Here is a 20,902-nt window from a genome sequence, read left to right as displayed (position 1 = left end):
GGCCAAGAAAACTTTCAAAATATGATTTTTTTCAGTTTCTCAGATTTTCTTCTTTGAGAAAATGGAAGATGCCCAGGAGGTCACACTAAATACTGATTTTTGCTTAAAGAAGCCGTTTTGTTCAGGTTTTTATATATATATATATATATATATATATATATATATATATATATATTGTGTACATATTTCCTGTATTTTCTGTTTGTATTGTAATAAAGACAATATAAAATACTTTTTTGTGTGTGTGTGCGTGTGTTGTTTTGGACTTTTTTCCACAAGGAACCTTTAAAACCTGAGATACATCAAGCTGGCCAACATCAGGCCATTGGTGAGCAACTGTTGGGGTAGTTTTTGAGGTGTGCTCTAGTCAGCATGCTGAATCGGCATTGGATCCATCAGTGAGAGATCACTCTGATTGGCTGTTCGGTTTAGCCAATGAGTCAGTGCACGAGAATAAAAGAAAGAGTTATGATAGCAAACAAAGAAGTCAAGACTGCACAAACAGAAGGCTGCTCTAATTTTATGGCATCTTATCTAAATATTCTAATACGCAAATATTTTCATAACAACATGAGCCACCTGGAATTAAGAAAGTGATCAGCATGATTGATATTCAAAATGGTAAGCGCTAAAGCTTGCTTCGGTTTTTATCTGCAGTCCTAGTTTCAATTTCCCTTTTATTGATAATGTGCTGATATAGCTGATATTTTCTTACACACAGGCGCAGAATACACATGATAGTTGCCAGTCAGATGTAGTCTTTGTGGTTTGTTCAAGTGCAGCTTTTTGGTCCAGACGCAGCCAGTGCAAGGCAACAACACAGTAGGCTTTCATTGTCGCTAGTTCTTTGACGTTGGCTTGGTTTGTCACAGCCTTAACAACCAATGAACCTTTCAATTGCACAAAAGGTTCTTTGGATTATAAAAAAAAAATCTTTCTTTTAAAAACTGTTCACTAAAAAATGTTCTTTAAATGTTTCTATTTTGGCATCACTGCCAAACCCCCTTTTGGAACCTTTATTTTTAAGATTGTAAGGAAAAAAAAGAGTGTTCCACAGAAGAAAGTCAGTCATACAGGTTTAGAACATGAGGGTGAGTAAATGACAGATTTATGCCATACTTTTTGGATTAACTATCCTTTTTATTCTTTAAATATCAAGAAAACACATTACTGTGACATCACTCAGTGAGCCACAAGCCATTTCATTGGCTCTAAAGAAGAGATAGATGGCCCTTATTTTTGTGTGGGAGTGAAATGGGGGTCCAATAGGGCTGAGGTTTGCACTGAACTCCACCTGTGCTGATGATGAGGTGAGGGTTGAATTACCGTGACCAGCTTATGCAGACTTCCTCTAAACGCTTTCAGTTCTGACAGATTTAAAGCTGAGGACGGACACACCTCATTCATCTGACCATACACGCACACAGTAACGCCATATCTGTACATTAAAAAGAGAAAGAAATGTTTATTTTATTTACAGCATGTGGAAAAATAGGACCGTCTGAGTGCGAGGCACAGGAGGTTATCTTCAGGCCAGCGTTAAGGGAAAGCACATGTTTGGCCTCGCTTTAGAGGCTAATGTCAGTTGGATTGAATGGCTGGGAAAAATCCAGGCTGATTCCAGCACCATCCAGCCAATGGCAGAGCAGCAAAACATTAATAACCGGCATGCAATACTTTTAATGCCCCATCAAATTTTATTAAGCACAGTAGTCATCAAACGCGAAATAGATGCTTTTTTTCAGTGGGTTACATGCTGTATAAAATATTCTAAAATGTTTTTAAGTTTATTTTTTCTGGTGGAGCCCCAATCCTGAGGTCATTTCGGTGCTTTATTTCCAGAAACAGCCAGGAGAGCACATCACCACGGAGACGTCTGCCCTGATGATCCACACAGCTTCAAAGAGCTCAGTCCCACACATACAAAACCACAGAGGCGCAGACATATGAAAGGCGTCTGTGTGGATGTGAGCGCGTGTGCGCGTCTGCTTAGGTCAGTATTGCTGTGTTTCTGTGTGTGTGAAATCCTATCAATGTCACAAAGGTCACGCTCGCTCAAGATAACCCGGGGAGATTGGTGTGAGGTGCCAGGGTTTTTTCTTCTCTTTATTTTCTGATTAGGTGTCACAAGGATTTCTTTGGTGTCACAATGAGGCCTTTCATGTTGTGGGCACCTCAAGGTTTAATAGGCGATTCACTACATTCAGCATGAAATGTAAAGAAAGAAACCGGCCGGCTCACAATACTCACCAAGACCACAATGGCATGCACACCAACCCATTTTTCAGAGCGAGAGGAATTTTATCCTTTTTGTTGTAAAATGTTTGTGTAATTCCCACAGGAAATCTGGGATCGAATGCTCACGCACAATGAACACAGAGACGTCCATTTAGCGTGTCACTCAGCTTGTGGTAAAGCTTATTCGGGTGAGTTATGTTTAAGGGGAACTTTTAAAGGTTAAAGTCAGCGGCCAGGATCAGTAAAACGAGTGGAAAGGCCTAACGAAAAAGAGTCTGTCAAAACAGTGCCTCGCCACAGTTCAACAAATATGTTACCATGTTTACAGTGACCATGACAACAGCTCTGTGAATAGACATGTGTTCGGTGATCATGCTTATTTTGTGATTCAAGCTCGCCCTGAAGTCCCTTTTTCCACTGTGAGTCTAAGAATATTTCCTGTGCGTTTGAAACAAGCTGTGCATTTAAGAGGATCCACAGGCTGACTGACAGTATTTCTATATATAAGGTCATGCACTACTCTATTCAACACTCCCTGGTTTAAGCTCAACTGTTTCAATATAGCATCGTTTCAAGGCCTAGAGTGAGGAGGGATCTAACTGGCTGTTGACCCAGGTGTAGTAGAGTAAGCATTTAATAAATATCAACTAGGGCTGTCGATTGATTTAAAGCCCCCTTGTGGTGAAAATCAAGTTTATATGTCTATGTGCTGTTTTTAATATGCTTTTAGACAAACCATGCGCAAATTCATAAGTCAACACAATTGCTGAGTATTTTCTCTTTAAAACTGCAGTGATCTAAATCGCTAGTCTTTCTTACATCACAAACTACCTTGTAAGCAATCACATCAAAGTGCTGGCGGGCTTTAGCATATCATTAACTGACCGCTCTGAAGCGGAGAAGCCAAGTTATCCTAGCATATTTCTCTGTTGATATGAAAAATTGTGTAAATTTAGCAATATGGTGGGTGTATGATATATTATGATGTTATAATGAACTATATGCCTTTTTCCACTGACGTTCTGAGTTGTTAAAAGCCTTTGTAAGGATACTGATTTTTAGAAGGCAGCTGTCTGACTCAAAGATGGTGAACGGGAACATGGTTTGTGTAACATTAGCAATACATTATTAGCTGTTGGACTAAGTAGTCAAGCAAAAGGATAATCAAATGAATTACTTTCATGTGTCCAACATTGTAAAAAGCGATATCAATGTGCAGCGTTTACCTCAGTAAGTTGACCGAGTGGATCTCTGAGCTAGTGAGAGTGAGTGGAGGCGGCGCTAATTAGCATATTCATAGATCCGCATATACTAAAAGAAGCAAGGCTGTGGAGGATTCAATGAAAGAATTTTTTTTCACAGAAAAAAAACAAAACGTTTAAATATGTCATTTTGGTGATCAAAGATGAGTTTTAAGGGATAAAATTATTGACTACAGGGGGACTTTAAATAAATTATGGTTTCTTTATTTTATCATTTTATTTTTATGTATGTAACTTATGTAGCACTTAGATAAATCAGCCTATTTGCAAACTTTAAACTCAATGCAAACCTGCCATAATTCAATAATAATTTTCTCCATTTAAAAAAAGCTTATTACTTTACCTTTGTTAAATGTTCTAGGTTTTAACTAAATAATGATTAAATAAATAAAACCTAATTTATTTCATCATGTAATGATAAATGGTCTACTGGTATTATGTGTATCATGTATATGTGAATGAGAGGTGCAGCTCCACTCCACTGCAATCAGAAAAAAAATAAATAAATAATTACATGAAACAAAAATAATCTTTTATAATGTCAAAATGAATAGCTGCATTTAAAAACTTTTAAAATGTACACCGTTAAACTTAAATAATATGACAGCCTTGATAACAATGAATATGTCAGTGTGATGAGTCGCCCTCTATCTATCCTTCAATCATGCTCATTTCAGTAGCAGAGCGTTTGACTTAAGTAAAATAGACACCATTTAAACGCATGCGGCCAAGAGGGCAACATACATAAAAGAGAGTCTGCAAAGAGATCTGAGAGCAGGGCTCTTTAGCAGAGACAGTTTTATAACCTGATTCACTCAGCAAAATACAGCACCATAAAAGAAGCTCTCTGTCCATGCAACGTCATGGCACCATGACAGGCCGTGTTAATCACCGTCGTTATATGCACATCCAGCAGACAATCTGCAGCCACAACTGAAGCCTGGGCTGCATAGCTCAATCAGCCTGCGCCCAGCAGACCAGAGCCTGTAAACCGCTCTCATTCCCAGAAAATTCTGCTGAGGGAAGGAGGCAATATCTTCTCTAGTCATAGCTGAAATGGTCTGGTTCTGATCAGAGATAAATGTCTTGGTGAGTGGACTGTGCTGTGCTAGACAGCTCTTTGTGGTTTTAGGGCCTGTATGGGGTCAGTATGGATCCGGATGTGGGTAAATTACAGTGTCAAAAGTACAAAGCTAAATGGTCACTCCAGTTGCATGCCACCCACTGTTTTTCTGGACAGGTCATCACCAACAATGGTCTTTTTAGGCACATACAATTAGTTGGGTATACATGACTGTGCAAATACTCTTGAGGCTCTATTGTGAATTGCAGCAGCAAACAGGATGCAAAGTTGCGATTTGAATTTAATTGTAGGAAGGAAGTAGAATTACAGATAGATTCGTGGAACGACTCGGCACGGCTCGGCTTGCTTTACTTTTGGTTTGCTTTTCCACATCACTTTAGTACCGCTTCAAAGTGGGTGGGATTATAGACTGATCGTATAGTTGCTCCGCCTCTACTGCCGTGGATCCAGCCATTTCGTTTTCAAGTTGCATGCGACGGTCGTTAAAAAAAACAAACAAATGATACTGCGGTGACTGTTGCTGACTATTTACATCTAGCAGGTTTGGTGTCATGTTTCAACTCCAATGATGCTGGTAGTGATGATTCTCTCTGACCAATCAGTGATCTGCAGTGTTTACACATCACATTTTAGTATCTGTACGGCTTGCTTGGAACCTCAACTGCGGTGGAACTATTTAAGCGAACCGTACCGAGCTGATGACAGACAGACAGACAGACAGACAGACAGACAGACAGATAGATAGATAGATAGATAGATAGATAGATAGATAGATAGATAGATAGATAGATAGATAGATAGATAGATAGATAGATAGATAGATAGATAGATAGATAGATAGATAGATAGATAGATAGAAAGATAGAACTTCCTGTGAAATGTGGCCAATTCAATACAAATTCACACTCATAAACTGAAAGAGGGCAAATTCTGAACTTTGCCCAAACTTGCCAAGAAGTACACAGATTGAAACTTTTAAGTCTTTTAGTCCTTTATGTCTGTTAGTCAAAACTGTAGATCCGTAGATAAACTGAACAAATAGATAGGGCAGAATGATTAATGCTGACTGTGAATTTCAAAGAGGCAGCTTTAAAAGACAGGTTGCCAACTATCATGTGTCTACACCACCAGATAACCTTCGACTCAGCTTTCATGGGGCGTTTGATTTGCTGTGGCCCCCTCAGTGGCTAGGGTGAGAAGGAGCACGCCATGAAGAGAGGAAAAGTCCCTGTGATGGTGCTGATAGTCACACTCTCGGTGTGTAGTTTCCTCCATCTGTGAGAAACAGCCTGCTCTGCTTGCTCAGTCGGAAAAGACACACACACAAACACACACTAGGAGGAGCCGCCATTCTGGCTTGAGATTCCAATCACTTTGACTCACATTTGCGTTCATCAAACAATGCAAACGGTGCACTGCAATAGTTATTTACGCAACTAATGGAAGTCCTAAATTACCAGCTGTTGACATCAATCCAAAACCTAGTATGTACAGTATAACATCATCAAGAATATAACCCGAACAATAGACTTCTCTCCAAGTCATGTGAGAGTTCGGCTCCCGCTTAGATCCCGCTGATGTGTTGAAACCTCCTACTTGTGCCAATGAGAGAGGTGTCAGACACAATTAGACACCTTGCTCCGCACACCGCGTGGACCAACGCGCTACTTGTCTCTTCTCATTTACAAAGATTTTGTTCAACAGTTCTTTCATCTGCTTCCACAGACCATCTATTTCAATTGGAAACAAACCCGCTCAGACATAACCAAACAGAATTTAGTAAGAAATAGTCCTCAGTTAAGAGCTAAACAAGGCAGGCACCATTATGGTCTCAGTCACTGAGACCAGTCACCAAAACTCTCTAGAGAGACTGCAGCTTTATGCTAGCTACAAAATTCTGTTACGTTAAACAGCCAGTAAGTGGTATTGTATAACTATGCAAATTAATCCAAATTGTCAAGTAAGCTGTGAAATTTTCTGTGATTTTGAAAAGAAAAAAAAAACTTTTTATGGCACTTGGTCTGTCATGACTATTGATTAATCATATTGATCATGATTATTTCATTTAATTGCAATGATTTGAGATAACAGCAATAATTGTGCAGTTTAAATTTCAGTTACATTTTGCCATTCAAACAAGAGAATTTAAGCACTTAAAGAAATGATATCAACAATGATAGGGAGAAGCAAGGGAATTATAATCATTAAAACAATTTTATAAAGTAAAGGTTTTTATACAAAATTAAGGCTTGTTATATATTATATTATGCATACTTGTATAAATGTTATTCATTTTATTAGCATTAAAGTGAATCATATAAGACTATATTATTATAATTTTTATTACTATATTATATACAATTCTAAGTAAAAAAAAGGAAACATTAGACTTACACTGTAAGTGACATGAACAAAACCAAATTAAATCGATAATTATTTGTATGACAATTAATCATCTGCACAACAACAAGCTCTTACAGAAATTACTTAAGATTTCAAACTAGTATTTGACAAAAATTCAAAAACTTTTCCAGTGAGACTTAAAAAAAAAATAAAAAATCCATGAATAAAATTCTCAATAAAACCTTTCATTTTGTAATTAATTATAAAAAGTAGAATAAAAAAAGTTAACTAAATTAATTATGCCCCTTGACTCTGAGTAAAAATGAATTTTTCAACCATCTAAGCAAGTCAAGCTTTAAGTACCACCTTTATGAGTGATTTTGTAACATCTATTCAAACTTTTCATCCAATTGGTTTGGTTGATCTTTTTTTATTTTATATTACAGAATTATTTTTGATATATTTTTTATTATATATTTCCCAGAAAATATTGATATATGTAATTATGTATATGATTATAATACATATTGAGGTTTAACCATTCACTACAATTTACTGATGTATCCTTTCTCATTTAAGTGTACAGTTAGTGGAGAAAATCAATAGCGCAAGACCACACGCCCTTTAAATCAAATCTTGTTTTCTTAAGTGCTATTTATACCCAATGTTTGCGGCAGGTCACAGGTTGCTTATCTGTCAAGCCCTGGGAGAGCACAACATATGATTCAAATACCAGCACAGATACCAGAGCTTTCGCATATTTTCTCTGAAAACACCGTCCTCACGCCCTGTAAAAACGCCCCTGGGCTTAATGCAAGAATGTGCCCGAGCAGTTTCTCTTTCTCTCCGCTAAAATGGGAGTATTTTTTGGCAAACACACCAATTCAATTAACACCTAAAAGAAAGTGGGCTCCTCAGTGTAATTATATTATCGGCCTAATTGGAGAATTCTGGGAAGCCTTCTGTTGAACGCAGCCTTCTTCAGCTCCAGCCTGCTCTGTGTGCTGTTCATTTCCACTAGTTTATTTTGAACACAGAAAACCACCGAGGTTGTTGCTGTGATTACATATTTGATTCGGAATTAAAATGATTCATGGTGTTGGCTTGAACTTGATATGCGTCAGGCCCATCAATCTTGGTGTGGACAACATTTCCAGGTACTATTCAGATGGTTTTCCCCACCCTAATGGGCACTTATTTAATTAAAAGCCACCATTGATTTCTATACATTCATTTTATATATTCTATTCAAATTTGATTTTCTTCTAAAAGAATAGAAATTCTATTTTAACTTGGATTATAATTTAAATTTTAATAATTATTTGCTCTGCCAAAATACCATATTTACTACAGTTATTTCCACTACATTAAAACTGTGGTACCTCTGTCTCAGCCATCACTGGCATTAAGAAATGAAACACAAAGATTTTGTTTCTCTTACAAACACACTTTAAAGTTTCTAAATAAAACAAAGATTATTGGATTATGTTTTAAAAGAAAATACTATTTCAGTTTTTTATTTCAAAATGGCACATTTAATTCAATGTGTTACTTGCCGTTTCTTTGTAATTGTTTGTGAAAGAAAGTGATAATTGTGTCTGCATTTTCAGTCTACATAATAAAAAAAATACAAAGATAGCTAGATGAATAATTAGATAAAATATATTTATTTTGTGTTAGTAAATCTGGTACTTTGGCTGAAAGAGATTATTGTCTTGAGTTATATGTACATTTTGTTTTGCCCTCAGTGAGTCCTGAACAGTAAACTAAACTTATTTATCCTTGACACAGCAAATCTCTGTGCCATCAAGGGTTATTTGAGTGCGGCCACAACCCAACAGAGCTGAATAATGACCTAAATGTCTGAACACAAACACACAGACACTCGCAAAACGAACAAAAACACTATTTTACAATCTGACCAAATGTGCAATTGCCAGATTTGGAGAGGACATTAAGAGGACCAAATCTGAGCAAATCCAAATTTTGCTCTTTTTTTCCTTTGAATCATAATTTAGCAGATGTTTAAGAACGAAAAAACTTGGAGGTGACTTTGATCTTTACAGCAGGACTTACTTCTAAAGCGTGAGAGTCTGTGAAATGGCCTGAGTGATTACCCTTGGCTGTCTTTTCAAACACTTATCAAACACTTTTATTTAAGAGATAAAACATCCTAAATGCATCATAAACATCTCAGAGTGGTGATTAGCTCGGGCTGGAACCCCATTGGCTGGAGGCGCTAATGGACCGAAGTCAAGAGAGCGATGGAAGCTGCAGCCATGTGGTTATGACCTTTCTGGCTTTGACATCAAACTACGTGCCATGAGGTCAGTATAAACCTTTTTATTTGGCCTCACAATCGCAATTTTCATTGTCTCAGTGAGAAAACCAGAAACAATTAAACCCACTGAACTCCCACACCGGCTTCAACAATTCTGCCTTAATTGAACGTAATTCTGGACCACAACAAAAGGGCTGTGAAAAATGAGCCAGTAAATGTAACATTCTCATTTTGCCTTTCAATGTGACACGATAACATTATGAACTTCCATTTTGTACAAATTATCACATTTCAGCATCATTAAATAATGTTCACACCACAAGTAAAAAACCCAACATTCAGGATGTCAGATTTAAAAGGGTGCAAATGTGACAGGACATGGTGTTACAGATAAGCACGACCGCCATCGGGGTCTGTTTTCAACAGCACGTCTTCATCCTGCGCGCTCCAAATGAAATTAGTCTGTCTGTCTGGGAGATTCACATTAAAATCGCACGGTGCTACACAATCATCTGAAAAGCATCTGGACTGAGTGATTTGTTCAATAGGCTGCGCCGTACCGGCTCCATATGGCGAATTCAATGGCCACCATGCGATATCGCACCCGGGCAGGGAGTGAGGAGATAAATAAAATAATCAAACGGAGAAAAGAGAAAACACAAAGTCATTATAAGACATAAGGCATGAGACAGAGGCAAACAGAGATTCATTCCCCTTATGGGAAAGCTACAATTGAGAGCATCTGTGCGCTCGTATCCTAACACCCATATAACACATATTCCTTGCTTTCAAAGGCTGGTATGCATATCGGGATTATTCCTACAAGGGACGTGCCGGCAAAAGATATTATCAGTTCGACAGGGTCGCCAGAGGGGATGGAAATGACATCAGAGTTAAGGCGGACAATAAAAAAGGGTGAGAACTCGGTTGAGCCCAGGCTACAGCCCAGCGTAAGCCATTTCATCCCCACCGTATCTGATATCAGCCCTTAAGACAGAGTCTATGGACGTGGCAGACAACTGGCGACGGAGAAAGAGAAGGGAGAGGGGAGCAGCAAAGGGGGCCCATGCATCCCATAACCTTCTCACATTCACACCGGATCTCTTCAAGCAAACTTCAGGTGTCCCGAAGTGCATTTAAATTATATGAACGCTAATATGAGAACATAACTTATGAATCACTCTCTGCTGGCAGGGACCAGCGCCAGGCCAACAATTAAATGTTGTAAATTCGACACAGTGGCCGTTCTCCCCACTTATGGAATACAGTGGCATGCTTTTAAGCGTGATCGATCGTTAAGTGAACTCGCCATGCAAAATCACCTGAACCTAAAGTGAACTCGAGGCTGAACATTTTCTGCGTTCATTCAGGCCACCCCAAGTTACTCTACTACGCTGATCTGCCCGAGATACTCAACCCATCAAAACCTTATTGGCTTCCCCAGATCTGCAGAGCCTCACTGATGTTTCAATTGGTGGGTTCTATAAACCACTCCCCTCGATTGCTTTGTTCCATGCCCCAGTTTTTCAGTAGTAAACAGGCACATTATAACATGTAGTAGCGTGCTGGAAATTATGGTTGCAAATTATAAAGAATCAAATTGACAAAAAAATAAATAAAATGATTAAAAATTATAACGTCAAAAGACAAATTGGTGTGTATTTTATTGTATAATAGAATGCATGAAAAATAACTGAATTATATTTATGTGAATTTAAAGGGTTAAAAAAATTTCAGATGCAAGCTATATGGAAAAACTGTACAATGGCAATAGCAATAGCACTTGGACATCCCATGAGCATTGCGTGTCTAGACCTGACCAGCTGAACTCCCACATCCATCCACATCACATCCACACCAATAGTCACAAGATACTGAGACTTTCTTTTTAAATCAAATTCTCATCTGGTCAACAAGCAACAAAATCTTTCTGATGTTAATATTTTAAGTAAAAAAAAAAGTCATTTCCAAAAAGAAGAAAAATTGCCTTTTTTAATCATACAATATTAATCTGTTCATGAAAGGCTGGATTGAAGGTATCATACATTTTATCACACTTTCATTAAATTTTAAAATCAAATGAACAATACTTGGCACATAAAACCCTCATCAAAAACCTACAGTATGTATGAAAAATAAAACATTAAATATCAATAACATTGCATTTATTTTGAGTAATTAATGTAATCCTGTAATCATTAAAATAGTAAATTGCTGCAAATTACTGTGTTCGGGTTTGAGAACATTAGAAGGTGATGATTTGAAGGATTTTCTTTGTGTCTTTTCAGGGAAGCAGAAATGCCCGGAGGGCCGTAGGTACAGCCATAAAAATGGTTTATTTGTTTCCTGAGCACATTTAGTGCTTATGTTTCCATCGGAAGCCTTTATGGCATCGCAATAATATTTATGTCCAAGACAGATGGTTTGCTTTGAGTTACAATGGGATCGTTTTTCTGTACATGTCTTGTGGTTGCGCAAAATTCCTCCTGAAAAATGTTTAATTATTTTTAAATATGATTTCTAATGAAGCCTGTGAATGCAGAGTTATTCATTTAATGGATGAATGGCTGTGGGACATACAGTTTTTAGTTCATTGTATATCAGGAAATATCATTTTGAACAATTGCTTTTGGGAAACGATATATAGATATAAAATGTATATTTATTATGTATCTTTCAAAGCAAACACTTTTTTACAAAAACACTATATGTAATAAACAAGGTGTTTTTAAAGCACATTTAAATACTAAAAAAACTAGATATATAACTAGAAATACAGAAATATATTCATAAATATGCCTCATGTAAAAATAATTCATAATGTATCATGTAAAATTACAGTGAATTATTAAGTTTTTTTAACTTGTTTATTATGATTTGTTCAAAATCATAATAAAAAGCACAACAGCTCTAAACCCAACAAAAGCTCCCATCCTAATCCTAAAAAAGAAAAGATTTATCTGTTCATTTACTCATGTTTTTAATCACATTTAGGATTATTCCCCTCGCTTCATGCTTCAAAATGTTGGCAAACCAAAAAAGGCAGCAAAGCTGACAGGGGAAAAAGAAAACCAGCTTCTTTTTGATCACTGACCACATCCTTATTCCTGTTTTTTTTTTTAATCCTTATTCTTGGTATATATTCCAGTACATACTGAAACAGGAAGCTAATGATTCTTACTCAGCCTATTAAAATGTCACACTTCCAGTTTTCACCTTTTCCAGTTTCAATGTTTTGCTTTATGTCAGATCCTACAGTCAGGGTAATCAAACTGGGAGGACCAATGATGATTAGTTTCAGTAACAAGTGCTGTACAGTGATTCAAAGAGAGCCTGAGGGGAAGATACCTTCATTTCCTGCAGACTCCCTGACCCTGAATGGTCGCGAGGCTGCTTTGAAACAGGATGATACTGGTTAGCGGCTCATTGTCTATTAGACAAAGTAGGGCTGTTCACCCATTAGCACCTCTTTGTAGTGACTGCTCAAGGTGTGACACACAACTTGTCACTGGAGCTGAATGAGCATGCCTGCAGTTTCACTGAATCACATGGGAGTTCAAAGAATACAAAACAATGGCATACGCCCATATGCATAATCAAAATGGCATATTGGTTTCATTACAAATCAAATGAACAAGCAGTGCATCAAGTATAATAATAATAATAATTTTTTTGGTCACATCAACTGGGAAAACTGCTCCCAGTTTGACCGGCACATATCTTTTGTGTGTTTGCTAGCCAGAAGGTCACTCTCGGAATAGGAAGTGCTTGATTGACTAGCGGCTGACACTTTGTCCTGCTTCTTTGATTTGACCTGTTACTCCAGCTGCCCTCTCATCCCCTGCAATGTTTGCTGCCCCACGCACGCGATCCCACTCCCGGCTGCCAGCAGTGCGCTTGTCCGCCTTGCCGCTTCGCTGCACCCTCTCATCGCATTACTTCTGCTATTCTAACTTTTCCATCAATTATGCACAAGAATAACTGAGGCCTGGCCACAGCAGATACATAAAAGAGGAGTGGATGCCTCTATGACTCCACCGTCTGCCAGCATGTTCCCCCTACCAGTGATACTAGTGCCAGAGCACCAGCGTACAGAGGACATGGTTGTGCTGCTGTCGCAGGAGTCTAGTTTATTATGTCTGTGCTTCTGTGGGTTAAATCAAATGAGTAAATTTAGGGTTGTGTTGTATAACTCGAATGTTTTAGGATTACTTTACTTGCTTGGAATGGGATTGACACTGAAACTGCTAGAAATCAATAAACTGTTATTCTTCTGCATTGACTGACTGCAAGATGTAAACGAAACAGTGTTTGAAAGGAAATCAGTTACAACACATTAAAAAAGGCATAAAAGTGCTAAAAAAGAAAAGGCAACAAAAAAGGGAACCTACTCCAAAATCTGCTGCTGTTCCGTTCAAAACACAAAATGGAAGCAAGTTTGAAAATGGCCGCGTATACACTCCTACGTCTGCAAGACAAACACTACACTACTCATACTGACAAAAAAACGACGGCAACTAATTCATAGATGATGAAAAAAGTGTCATTTAATGACAGAAAATGATATTTAATGACATTTAACAATCTGTGGCAAAGTGAAAAAGAAGATATCAGTCTGCAAAAGGAAGTCGTCCATACTGATATAGCAAAAGACTGACCTTAAGATTCCAATGATGGTCACATTGACCTCATTTTCTCAACATTGCGTGTGAAGGTTTGTTGGCCAGACTTGGATCTGAGATCGCAAACAGCGCTTAATATTTTATGGGTCCCAATGCTCGGCGCGTACTCAAATTTGTGACATGGAAATGCTTTACCCCTTACCACATTCAGATAATCTACTATAAACGGTTCCACAATCTCAAACCAAGAATGTGTCTGGAACATCTACATCCCCAAAAGTTTTTTGTTTTGTTTTTTTTTTACCTTTTTTTGTTTGTCTGTTGTTCATTGAAAGTCAGACACATTTCAAAATATGAATTAATAAATGTGCAACATTCAAAAACATTAGCTAGATGATATTTTAAAACAATTAACAGCCTGATTAAAGCTTCTCCTGAACAATTTGTCATTGGGTTTATACAGAAATTAACTGCATATAATCACTGCATAATCCTTTGAGGTTTTGCTTTGCCATTTACTTTCTTTCATAAAAAGTTTGGTAAATTGAAAATGTCACATTGTGGGGTTTTTCTCTACAATGCTTAATTAACAATCTGACGATTTTGTTGGAGCACTACCATAGCCATGACTGCAATATGGTCACAATAATGTAGCCAAAGCAGATTAATGGCAAACAGTGATTTTGAAAAGATTTATGTCCTTCACCACAGCACAAAATTATTCATCATCCAGTTTTTTTTCATGCTTTGAATGGGTGAAATATTTTATAGAAAGCAGCTTCAAAGAATCCTTGTACTGTAGGTTCTTTCTGGATGAGAAAAATAGATGAATGTATTTAAAAGTCCCTCATTTGTGCAGGTGAAAGCAGTTTTAAGGTTACAGACCAAGTTCGAATCTGTGAGACAAGTTTTTCAAGCTACAAGCATTCTCTCTCTTCCTCTCTCTGTTTCTTGTTCTTTCTTGTTTTCCTTTCATGCTAACTCCTGCCAACTCAGTCCATTTTTATTAGCTTAGCCTGTCGAACAAATGCTTCCTTCATTATTTCTCATTGCGATTAAATGTGCCGTAATGAAGGGCACAAAGAGCAAAGCGCTCTGCGCTTTCGCTGCGAAAGAATGCGCAAAGTAGTCATTACCGCATGCTACATTTTCCTCCAATTCTTATCAAGGGGGCTTAGTAAACTTTAGGGTCCTTTCAGGAACTTTATCAGGTCATTAAGGTCTGAAGCTGATTAATATGAATGGTTGTTGAGGTCGTGGCTCTCCGAGGGAGACATAGAAGGGTGAAGGGGTTCAGAGGAAGTGTTTTGTATCTTTACACAATGGGCCGATGACCTCCTAAGCCCTTTAGTGCCTCTCTGTTAATACCTTTAGCCAGGCCTTCAAAGACCCCAGCAAAGACATTTCACCACTCACAGTTTAAAAGCTCACCGAGTATGAGGAGCTTACCTCAAGCAAACAGAGAAACCCGAAATGCATCAGTTATCATCAAAAAGTACAGAGAGGATGAGCGGTAGCTGTGATGACTGAAGCGTGAATTCGTAAAATGAATAAAAGAACGGTTAACTTTAATTTAAAAAAGAGACACTCCCAGAATTCTCTCAGAGATGCAATCAGGACAGTTTATTAGCGTAACGCAAGAGCTGAGTGCAGAAGGAAGGGGGCCAGGCACCTCTCGATGTGTTAGGGGTCATCAAACAGCAGGATGTTCTAGTTACCCCGCAGGAGAACTTTCTCTCTGCTGGAATGAGTCTTCTGATACCCCAAATCTTTTGAGAGCACCAGCACACTGCCACACAGCCCTGGAGGGTTAATCGGGATGGGGCGCGATTGTGGGACTCAAACCAAGAGGCCTGCGGTTCCCATCTGTAACTCTTTCCACCCTTTAGTCGGTCTATATTTCCTTCTACAAGCCCTGCTGTATGCACTTCCTGCGTGTAAGAGCCTAAATACTTTAAACTCTGGCAAAGATCCACTAAGAGAGGAACAATGGCACCCTTTCACGTGAGCTGAGAGAAGACCGAGGTCTTCAGACCAGTCAATATTTGGACACGACCCCCCTCCATTTAAAAATCCAAGCGGAACCACGCAGGAGGAGGCCAGAAGTGCCAGCAAGGGAAAAAGAGGGTAAACACGCCGAACAATACAAACTGAACCCTACACAATACCACAGAACAGCTATCACAATATCAACTGGCCACAAACCACAAACCATGGGCTTTGTTTTTTAAAGTGGGGATTAAAACTGAGCCGGCACAAAAAGGAAACCATTTGAGGTCATTTTGCGCAAGCTAGAGTTAAGAGGTGAAAAAGAGACGGCTTTACAGGAGATCCATGACATTTCCCATTTCTGTATTGAAGAAATGAGCAGAGAAAGACAACCTAGAAAGCGTTGAAGTGTGAAATGTTACAAAAAACCTAAAGAGGCAGAGCATACTACTCACTACACCACCTGACTGAGAAGGCTTCAAAAACTGTAGGAAATGTGCCACATCTGTTATTGAGAGATTTGAGAGGCATTATCAGTGATTAAAACAGGACTCCGTCAGAATGCTGAAATCCCTCTCCCCAGCTGTTAGGTCCATTGGACAGACCTCTTTGATGGACAGCGGTATCGGCTTCCATGGCACCACATACACAAACAGCCAGAAGATTAAGGTAGGAATTCAATACTGATTCCTAACTGATCCTGCCTATCAACAACAAATAAACAGGTTTCGTTTTCAACATAAGACCTATTTTAGTTTAAAATTCCAGGAACTAGCACAATATATATATATATATATATATATATATATATATATATATATATATATATATATATATATATATATATATATATATATATATATATATATATATTAGACAAATGAATAGTTTTGTAATGTAGATTGCTTATCTGGATTACATGAACAACTCTACTTTCTCAGAAACGCAGGATAGGGAAGGAAACAATAAGCTCTCTATCTCAGGCCAATCCAGTAATGCCTGCAAACGAACACGTCTCTAACTTAGAAATGACTAATCTGAGAACGAGCTGGGAAACTTCAGAGGAAATCTGCCAACTTGAATTGAATTTGTAATTGCAAACGGCGTGGACCGCATTGGAGGGGGAAAAAAGAGCCCCCGAAACCCAGTGAAGCTTGTAAGACCACCATATGTAGAGCAAGGCAGAGGCTTACATATGAATGGGTGCGCTGCAAATCTCAGGCCAAAAACTAAAGGAGCCATTCCCCCCTAAATCCTCTAAAGAATCTCTATAGACTCCATCGTACTCACTCGTGTGAAAATACTAGCAATCTCTCAGTATGTTCGCTGCGCTTTAAAGTGCAACTCCTACGCTTGCAAAATAACGATTAAGAGATAAGGCTCTCTGCACGCTTTAAGGGAAGAAATTTATAAACAGTTGTGTTTCTTGTTATTATAGAATGTCATTGAACTGTTAATAACTTCAATTAAAGCTTTAATGTAGGCAGTCTTTCAAATGAATTAATATTTCATGGCATGGCTATCTAAGTCTTTGAGTTGGACACACAGCTGTCTTTAATGTTCGTAATTTAGACATGCTAATGAGCAACATTAAGAGAGGAAGATGAGGCTATTTTGAAACAACACAATGAACCGATCCAGCATCTTAAAAGCTGCTAAAGTATTGGTCTTTCGAGGGTCCGATAGACTAAATCAATGTTTAAATGAAGAAGCCCAACATCAGGTCGATGTGCAGACACATTCTGATCAGGAGGTAACTTGTTTTGGGTGACATTCAGGGCCTCAAGGTCTTGCCAGAGAGTGCTGCTACATTTTACAGCCCAGCCAGATTTGAATTAGGCCACTGGGTGAGAATATGAATGTGAATGAGAGATACTCATTTGAACTAACTCATTTATTTGCTAGAGGGGCCTCATTCGCCCCGGACAAAACATAGGCAGGGAGCCTCCAACACACACATGCAGATAATAACGATCGCACAAACACACACTGCTGCCAAGCTATAGAAACAGGGCTCGCCCTCAAATTCACCCTGACCAGAGCTCAATACTGTCCGATGATGGTTAACCGCAGCCTTGTGGTGTTATCACTGAACGTGTGACCCCTGCATGCGCTTCTCTCTCATGAGCATGCACCCAACTGGGCATCAGCCACTCCTGAAATGCCTCTCTGGGTTTGACCCATTGTGTAAAGCCAGCATGGGGCTGGGGTGCAGGGCACAGAAAAAGCCCCATGGCAACTGAAGAGAGACAGCCGAGAATGGGGATGAGCTGGAATCACAGCACTTTCAGGCAACTCAAGACTTGCAGCAAAGAGAAGGGGACAGTGAGCCTGATGTAATTTCAATATAAATACATTTATTATATGTTAAGCTGTTAAGCAAATTATTCCTCACATGAATAATAATAATAATAATATATTAAGTTATGATTACTGGCTCAAATTACTGATCAACATTGAACTCACCCAAGCTATTAACATTCATCAAACCAACTTATTCAAATATCTCACATTCAGTCAGACTCGGCTCCTGATGTTATTTTTCATTAACACCCTTCATTGCACAGGAAGGTTATATTACTTTATTAGAAAACCTTTGTTGAAAACCATTACTAGCTCATTTTCAGCCACACGTTTTATAAACGCCTCAAAAGAAATACGAATTGCGCCCTTTTCGAATTATGATAACAAGCAAAAATCACATTCGAAAAAGTAAATTGGATTTTAAAAGAACAACTGACCAATGAGCCATGATATTTATTTCTAATGATGTTTCTAGAGGGCAATGTCTAGGACAAGCCAGTGGCAAAGCATAATGACTTTTTACTTTGAAAGAGCAAAGAGCCTGCCTGTCAATCTCCCCAAAGCAGAAAGAAACCCCTCTCATTTAAATCCTGACCAAAATTTTTGCAGAATTAAGTCAAATTCCACTCAAAAAATAGGAATATATATATATATATATATATATATATATATATATATGTATATACGCAATTTTATTCGCGCATCGTTTATTTTGGCAATTCCTAGCACCGTTTTTTGTCGCGATAGCAACTGAATAGATTTTTGCCAATTTACTGTATATGAAAAAAAAAGTTTCTGTCTAGCGCGAGATGTTCTCGCGTGTATTTTTTTAAGCTTTGCGCTTACAATATGGGTTTGTTGTGACTGTTGTATCATTAATGAAACTTTTATTCAAACGATCCCGGCGGCTTGACGAGCCGGTTCAGCTCGCAGCCGCAGTATACTTCGCTCTGTAGGCTACTCTGCGGATAATGCGCTTCTAATGACAGAAGTGAAACTGCGTTTTAGTATATTTACTGCACAGATATCTACAACTCACCTTGGGTTTGTTCGGTTCCAGTAGACTGCGTAGCGATCCGCCACTATCTTAGACGCCGGGTCCAGGCCCAACACAGACGTCCACAAGCTGATAAACACAAAATAAAACATCTCCACCTGCGGCATTTCTGAAAGTTTCAATCGCAGCGTTTCAACCCTATGCGTTCCGGTGGAGACGAACTGCGCGAGCCGTCAGCTTTTCCTTATCCCACGTGCGAAATGTGTTCTCTTTAAATTATGTTTCTTTTACAGTATAAAAGATTATGACAAATCAATACGACCGCAGTGCAAGCAATGTCAGAGTCCTTCAAAGAGTCACAGTTACATGTAAATTATTAGAAGAAACACTACGAAGCCGGTTAAATCGCTCGCTGTCTGTCAACACTCCAGATAATGCGTTCATCTCAAGCACATCCTTTCTTGCGATTTATCGAGTTAGTTTCCACGAGGAAAGAAAACAATTAGACAAATTTCAGGTCCTTTGAATGTTCACTTCCCATTCCAAAGCGCGGTTGGTCACTGTAGTTAGTTTGAGTGAATGAAAACAACAGCTTATGTCCACTGGCACCTTATTCTCCAACATGTGAATTAAGACTTGCGCTCTGTAGTCAAACCTTGACGTTTGCCAATTGAATTTATAAGAGACGCTGTCCTGACGCGCTGAAAGAAAACTGCCTTTCTGGATGAAACGCGCAAAGGTTTAGCGTATTTAAGTGGTGAGATATAGTCCACAACAGTAACCTTCCAGGCAGCTGAGTTGGTCAGGGTACATGAGCCATGCTGTCTCAGAAAGATAGAGAGAGAGACGGTACAGTTCCAGCGCTCACTCTCTTTCTCATTGGCTTGCATTTTGAATGATGGGCGTCTCGGTTACAAAAGCGACATCCCGCCTCCAAAGCTGGTAGAGCGGCGTTTTTTTTTTTTTTTTTTTTTTTTTTTTAATACAGCGGTGTAATTCACAAGAATACATTCCCAGTGTAATTTCACTTGAAAAAGAGCGTTTCCTCCTTTTCGGTCTTTCTATTTTCTTTATTTTCTTAATTAATTTATTATTTATTTATTTATTATTGCAGTGGGTTGCCTCATCTGACAATATTTTGTAAATACTTAAAAAAAACTTAATTACGTTGTTATGAACAAGTCTGTATGATAGGCCTACTGATTTAAGTTTCATTATGACTCGTCAAAGGCAGTAGTGGACGTCAGCAGGAAATAGTTTCATGTTTTTTAAGTAGCATACCTTCCAAAAACAATAACAAATGAAACATCCACGATACTTTAAGCGGCCGTCATGGAGTGACGCTAACCAGTAGGGCTAGACCTATAATGTCCCGCTGTTCTGCTTCGTGTTATCATATTAATTCAAACCGGTTTGGCAGATTCACTGAAGTCATTTCGGTGATTCATTGTAGGATTTGTCATTCAAATCTAAAATTTGTGAGACTTTTGAAAATAACCGGCTCAAGAGTCATTTATTCGTGAATCGGACCACACCGTATGGTTGTTTTTAAATGATTTTTAAAAATTATCGTAATTATGACTTATTTTCTCGTAATAATGACTTAGTTTCTCATAATAATAAGAAACTTTCTCGTATGACTTACCATCTCATAATAACGAGAAACTTTCTCGTAATAATGACTCAGTATCTCATAATAATGAGAAAATTTATCGTAATAATGACTTAGCATCTCATAATAACGAGAAACATTATCGTAATAATGACTCAGTTTCTCTTAAA

General features: G+C 38.3%; 1 protein-coding gene across 1 annotated transcript in view; it reads right to left on the bottom strand.

Moving 5' to 3' along the window:
• Positions 1 to 19,932, bottom strand: part of efna5a (ephrin-A5a) — a 52,626-nt gene extending 32,694 nt beyond the window's left edge. Inside the window, exon 1 of the mRNA XM_067375960.1 lies at positions 19,163 to 19,932. Within this exon, the coding sequence (XP_067232061.1) occupies positions 19,163 to 19,287 (125 nt within the window). The 5' untranslated portion in view covers positions 19,288 to 19,932. The remainder of the gene's footprint in view (positions 1 to 19,162) is intronic.
• Between the last annotated feature and the right edge of the window lie 970 nt (positions 19,933 to 20,902).

This window comes from Chanodichthys erythropterus, chromosome 22 (genome assembly GCF_024489055.1).
Source record: "Chanodichthys erythropterus isolate Z2021 chromosome 22, ASM2448905v1, whole genome shotgun sequence".
NCBI lineage: Eukaryota > Metazoa > Chordata > Actinopteri > Cypriniformes > Xenocyprididae > Chanodichthys > Chanodichthys erythropterus.
This window is presented reverse-complemented; position numbering and strand designations above follow the sequence as displayed.